Here is a 6,868-nt window from a genome sequence, read left to right as displayed (position 1 = left end):
TTTCCCCTACTCTGCAATTAACAGGCATCTTACTGCTATCTAGAAGAGAATACCATCTGGTAGGGAAAACTGTATTGTTGCAGTTATGGAATGCGTGGATACTAATGTCAAGTTGATTTTCTTTTCAGTGCGCATTCTGATGTTGCTTCAGGATTGAGTGACGGCAATGAGAATGTTCCAGCTTCTGGTGGAAGGCATGAAGGCAGGACTACTAAACGTCATATGCGGAGGTCTGTCCGCAGTCGCTCTCGCCATGAGAAGACTGCTAGGCCAAAACTGAGAATTCTAAATGTGAGTATTTTTATATTTTAGTGACAGTTTGGTAGTGATGATGCCTTTTCTGAGCTTCAGAATTTTCCTTTGTTTTGAGGAATATGTGTCTTGTGTGGTCTTGTTTCCTCTCTCTCTCCCACATCTGAGCACACAAGCTATCCAGTGTATTTCTTCTGCTTCTGGAGTCAGTGTTAGAAATGTCATTAAGAGTTTTTTTTGAAGCATTAGATATGGCAAAATTGTCTTTCTTAGCCACAGACTATTCTAAAATATTTAGTCTTACTGGTAAAGCTAGATCAGGGACCTGACCTGTAAGCTACAAAGAAACAAGGGAACATCAGGAGTTTTAGACAAAAGAGTGAACAAGGTGAGCTTGGAGATTTGAGTAATTGGCAGATCCTCAGAAAAAAATGATTCTGTACATGGCACCATTTATTAGACTGGAAGGAGAAAATGTGTTTGTAGTAGAGCAGAACCACTGGTTTGTCTCTGTGAGCTCTAAACCATAAGTCTTCATTCTCCTGCTTTTGGTTCAAAGTATTGTTTTCTTTGCCTTAGGTTTCAAATAAAGGTGACCGGGTAGTGGAATGCCAGCTAGAGACGCACAATCGGAAAATGGTTACTTTCAAATTTGATTTGGATGGTGACAACCCTGAGGAAATAGCTTCAATTATGGTAAGATATATTTTAGAGATGAAGAATTGAGTCCAGTCTTAATCACAGTAGTGATTAAGAAGTCTTATTTTCTCATTTGTGTTTCAGAATTGCTCTTCCATGTAGCATGGCCTGTGCTCATCTTCTTGGTATGCAAACACAACTAGTGACTCTGGGCACAGAGTGATATACCAAATTGACAGTTAATATTGTATGCTCAGTTCACATGAAAATTTGTGGCAGTTTTTACCTTAGAACTGTGGTTTTATCAAATGAATCTCCTTTTGGTTTTTTGCAATCTAATTTTTTTAAAAACTCCAACTTTCTGAAAGCACCAGGTTAAACAAATTTGATTTGCTTTTCTGAGAGCAAACACTGCTAGAACTTTAAAACTTACGCTTAAGCTTTGATTATTTTTTCCCATTGTTCTGAATTGAAACAGCAAGATTCTGCCATTAAAGTAAGGAATGGGAATCACTTTCTGGTTTCTGAAAGTCAGTAATAACTGAGGCTACTTTTGACTTTCTCAAAGGAAAAAAACATCTCCATTCAATGGATAATGGTCAAGCATAGAAAAGAACTCACCCTGTAGAGATATGTTTAAATGATAGTACTCTGTAGTATGGAATAGAACCTGCCTCCCCTTTTGTTTTTTTTTTAATTTAAACTCTTATTCCTGGGCTGGTACAATCTGAATGAAACTGAGATTGTTTTAGTTTTGTGGAAGTGAGGGAGCATGACAAAAAGCGCAGTAGCTTTTGCCAGCTTCTTGGGCACCTATGCAGTATTCATCTTTTAGCTTAGAGAGGTGGCAGAATAATAAATGGTGCATGCTGGATTCAGACCTGTCAAAAGGAACCAAATCAGTGACACGGAGGAAGTGATCTCTTTACCACTAATGGCTTTCTGTGAAAGAGGAGGAAATTGGTTCTTGGCTATGTATGTGTATTGACAGTGTAAACAAGTCAATAACATGAATTTAAGTGCCAAGAAATATGGAAAAAATACAGAGATGTATTTGCCTAACACCTAAGGTGATCCTATGGAGGAATAAGGGTATGGTTGATTTGAAAACAAAACAAAAAAACCTGCACCAAAACCAAGCAAACCCACTAAAAATACAAAACAAACAAAAAATGCTAAATAACAGAAACCGCAGATATTTGGAGATGACTAGAAGCAAAATAAGTTAAGTGTGCATCCAAAATGCAGTCACATACTTGAAAGTGTGCAACCTAATTTAGACAGCTGAATGTGGAGCTTTGTGCTCATTGGTTTCTTGTTGAATGTTGAAGAAACTTTAGTAAGACTTTCTGGTTTCCTTTTACTCAGGTTATTATTAGGCATACCCCATGTGGGTATTTGTCATTGCTCAACTTAAAGCAGTGAAGGTTTCTTTAACTATAAGTATTCTGCAATGTGAAGGTTGATAAAAGCACATCATGCAGATCTTTCCTTTTCTGAACCAGCATCCCAGAAACCTGGTGTAAAAGCAATGCTTCAGGCTCTAAGGCACTTTTTCTTGCTTTCTTTCTCAGCAGAGATACTGTAACTGATGGCTTTATTTCTGTTTCATAGATTGTCTTTTTGAGTGTTTTACCATATGTTATTTCTGGAGATAGAATTTTCTCATGGGTCAGACCAAACTAAGAATGTCTTTCTAAATGCCAAGTATACTTGTTTAAACTTGTTTCCTCCAACATAAGCAGCAGAATGTATTTTTATAAAGCAGTACAATGTATTGAAGTTAGATAGGCTGAGCAATCTTCCTCTCCCCATATAGGGAACATAATTGATACTTGCATTTGTGTGCTACGGATGTGAAACCTGTTTAGAGTAGAAGTTCCATATGGCATGGAAAGAGAGAAGCACAGATCACACATGTTGCAACACAGAATTTTTTTTTTGTATATTATGATTTCTTTTAAATGTGGCTCAATGTACATTATGTTGGCTATAAGGAACTGCAGTAAGATAAGGCTGCTATGTTTAAACTGTCTTCTTAATCTTTGCTTAGCATAGTACAGTTTGATGAAGAAATGAGATTGAATGTTGTTCCGCACCAGGGAGTAAAACCAGGGCAAATACTGCTGTGCTGGAGATAATTTTAAAAACAGTTGTTTTTCTCTAAGGTCTCACCATCTTTATTTTGTACCTAAGAACAGGGAAGGGAGGACAAACAGTAACACCAAAAGTAAATTGTAGTTATTTAATATATAGTCTTGAAATAACTTGTGGAAATTTATTGTTGCTTTGTTCTCTTTACAGGTGCAGAATGAGTTTATTTTAGCAACTGAGAGAGACTCATTTGTAGAACAGGTACGAGAGATTATTGAGAAAGCAGATGAAATGCTAAGTGAGGATGTAAGTGTGGAGCCAGAAGGTGATCAGGGTTTGGAGAGTATGCGGACAAAAGATGATGGCTTCTTTCCAGGGTCGCAGGTATGTACAGCACAGATTGCCTTAGCTATTTGTATTGTCCATTTTGAATGGTGTGGTTTTGTGAGTAGAGCTAGCTAGAAACGGAAACTTTTTTTTTTTACAAAAAATATCAAAGCTTAATTATTGAATGAAAAGACAAACAGAGAAACCTTCATAAAAGGGCGAGAGCCTAAAATTCATTTAGAAAGCTAAGTAATGTAGACCTCTTGTTTTTTGACATGTTCAAACACCCCTGAAGCTGATGAATCTCCTAACAGACAGTCTTAAATGCTGGGGCTTCTTGAATTTGAGGTGGTTGAGAGGCAGGATGCTAAAACCTTCAGCCCTGTGCTGCTCACTAAACACAGAGAGCTTAGACTCAGGCCATCTACCCAGTGAGCTACTAAGAGATTGGATGGATTGGTTAGAAAACGCAGGTTTTGAAAGTGGTTTCTGGGAATAAGAAAGGGTGGCATTTCCTGAATCTCTGCCTTATTTCCACCCAGAACTAGTTTGAAACATCAGTTTGTCTGCGGAATGTTTAAGGAAACCAGTTGGACTGCCTGTTAACAAAAGAGTGTTTGGATCAATTTGTTATATTGAAGGTCACTAAGCTGAGAAGCTCTTAACAGCACTGTAGCTAACATTTATTTGGGCAGAATTCCACTAGTTTGGTAATTGTGTTTGGGTCCAAGGTACTGCTTGCCTTAAATGCCCACGTTTCAGTAAGCTAGCATTTTAAGAACTATCTTGTGGGTTTCTGTTTCAGAACAGAACTTTAAATTTTATCTTACTTTACAGAAATTAGAGTTCAAACAGCCAGATCCTACATCTTCCATGCCACAAAGAATAGGTAAGTCTTTTGTGATTTTTTCAACAGTTACCTTTTTCTGTTTCAGCGGATGGGTGCAGCCAAGTTTTTATTTTGTATGATGGAGTGCACATTCCGTATTGCAGGTTATGTATTGAGTTACAACCACGTATCACTAAATATGTAACTTCTTTCTGTTTAGGGGTTCCTCCTAGCTCCTTTACCCAGGTTGTCCATTCTGCAGGAAGACGGTTTATTGTCAGCCCTGTCCCTGAGAGTCGGTTAAAAGAACAGGGCTTTTTCACGTCTGCTGTTCCTGGAGGAAAAGAAACTCCGGATGTGGGTAAGTTATCTAAACTCTTAAAATCTGATGGCTGAGACATGTTCATCAAAACTGTTCAGTTAGTTAACTGAACTGTTCCTAAACACCTCTTAAATACTTGGGGAAGTAAGGAACTGTCTGTGCTGGTAAGAAGTGATAATAATTTGGTTGATACTGTGCAGGATTCTCAGGGGAAAAAAATGTTGAGGGGCTGTCTGTAAGACTCTGAAACCTTACTTCTCTATTTTAATGTAAGCCTGGATTAGTAATTGTTTCTTTATTATGCTGAGAGGTAAATGGGATCTTAGTCTAGCAATAGACAGTAATACTGTAATGAACTCTTCTAGGTGGACTGACATTTTTCTGTTCTTCCAGTTGCTGCATCTTCACTACATGGTCCTGGAATGAATCTCTCCCACTCAGCATCATCACTGAGCTTGCAGCAAGCTTTCTCTGAGATGGGGCATGCTCAAATGACAGAAGGACCTAGTACAGCTCCTCCAGTGTTCAATCAAACAGTACCACCATTTCCACCTGCACTTTCTACCATGGCGGGCAGTGGTGCACCTCCTGCATCTGTGGCTGCTTCTTCAATATCTGTTCCCTCCAGCACAGGTGTTTCTCTTCCCGGATCTGTTACTTTGCCTTCAGAAAGTGCAGCTGCTGGAGTTGCACCAAGTGCAAGTGTGCCAAGCTCTGTTTCTCCACCTCCAGCCTCACAATCTGGACAGCAATCGACTGGTGTCGCTTCCAGTGTGAGCGCCCCTGCTTCTTTCTCCTTACCTACTACATCCCAGCCTGCTCAACCAGTAACTGGAGACATTGCCCCCAGTATCAGCACACCATCGTCTTTGGCACTGCCGTCTATCCAGGTTCCTGGTGTCACTAGTCTTGGTGTTGTTGCACCGGCAGTGACATCTCAGTCTACTCCTCAGATTGTAAGTAGTATGGCAGCACCACAGACATCTGTTGCCCTGTCTCTGGCTCAGAACGTGGCTTTGCAGCTTCCTCAGCTTAGTAGCAGTGGCTCTGTTTCCAATTTGGCAGAAACAACAGTTGTAAGTGCTCCACAGTCAATACCTGAGAGCGGGCAGTCTATGGATAAATCACAGCTCTGTAATGCAGCTGGCTTATCTCTTCCAATCTCTGCACCTTTATCATCCTCAGTAGCAACAAGCATATGTGGTTCAATCACTCAGCCAGTTATACATCCTTTACTTGTCCCATCAGGAATGACATCAACACCTGTCCTACCCCCCATTCCAGGTGCAACACCCATGTTGCCCCAGGTTCCCTTACCTGGTGTCTTACCACAACCAGTCACTAACTTGCCTGCAGTACAGCAAACTTTGATACACAGTCACCCGCAACCAGCTCCATTACCCAATCAGCCTCATATTCACTGTCTGGAGGCTGATGCGGATGCTCAGTCTAAAGCACCTGGTATTGATGATATAAAGACCCTGGAAGAAAAGCTACGGTCTCTCTTCAGTGAACATGGTAATGTGGGAGCAGCACATCCATCAGTATCTCTGGAGACATCATTGGTAATGGAAACTACAGTTATTCCTGGGATACCAACCACTGCAGTTGCACCAACTAAACCTCTGACATCCAGTAGCACTTGTATACCTCCAAGCAGTTTGCCTCTCGGACCAACTGGCTTGCCAGTGCTGACACCAGTTGCCACTCCCGGGCAAGTGATCACGCCGGTCAGCTATATTTCGGCATCAAGCAGCATTGCAACAGCAGTAGTGAAACCAGGGACCTCTCCTTCAAAGCCCCCTCTTAGCAGGGTACCGGTAAGAAATGTAACATTTGTGTGAATAGTCAAGTATTGTAGGAAGCAGCCTTCTTGAACTTTATAAAGCAGAATATTTATTCAAGCGGAGTTGTCTTCATTTGATATAACATTGAAAGTTTTGTGCTCTGGTTGTTTTTGTGTCCCATGAGGTGTTTTATTTTGTCCGTACTGGATGAAAAAAGAGTCCAGTTGTGCCTCTGAGAGAGCTCTCTAGTGTCAGTGTTAATTTTTCCTACTTCTAAACTGCAAAGAGTGGAGCAACTGTTGTTTGGTTTTTTGTGGATTTTGTTGTTGTTGTATTTTTCAAATAGAATTTGGAAGGCTTGCTTTAAATAGCTTTTTATCTTGCACATGATCACTAGCATGAGATGGGGTGGTTGTATGGTTCACGAAATAGTCAGGATAGGTTAGCTTTGCTGCTTATGATTAGCCTGTTCCTTGAAGGCAAGGGTGAACCCGACTGAAAGTGGTGTTGTGTTTTGTTTTGTTTTTAAAAGTCCTCTACTGCTTATGTAGTGTCTGCATATTCTTCCTTCGAAACGTTAGATTTGTGAAAGCAGAATTTTGAGAGTTTTAAAAGATA

General features: G+C 40.2%; 1 protein-coding gene across 1 annotated transcript in view; it reads left to right on the top strand.

Annotated features, from left to right (window-relative positions):
• The window catches only part of WNK1 (WNK lysine deficient protein kinase 1), a 104,737-nt gene that overhangs the window by 76,367 nt on the left and 21,502 nt on the right, over positions 1–6,868 (top strand). The window contains exons 16-21 of the mRNA XM_010084961.1: positions 129–291; positions 832–948; positions 3,196–3,369; positions 4,150–4,201; positions 4,362–4,502; positions 4,857–6,283. Of these exons, the coding sequence (XP_010083263.1) occupies positions 129–291; positions 832–948; positions 3,196–3,369; positions 4,150–4,201; positions 4,362–4,502; positions 4,857–6,283 (2,074 nt within the window). The remainder of the gene's footprint in view (positions 1–128; positions 292–831; positions 949–3,195; positions 3,370–4,149; positions 4,202–4,361; positions 4,503–4,856; positions 6,284–6,868) is intronic.

This window comes from Pterocles gutturalis, unplaced genomic scaffold, assembly GCF_000699245.1.
Source record: "Pterocles gutturalis isolate BGI_N339 unplaced genomic scaffold, ASM69924v1 scaffold21170, whole genome shotgun sequence".
In the NCBI taxonomy this organism is placed as follows: domain Eukaryota; kingdom Metazoa; phylum Chordata; class Aves; order Pterocliformes; family Pteroclidae; genus Pterocles; species Pterocles gutturalis.
This window is presented reverse-complemented; position numbering and strand designations above follow the sequence as displayed.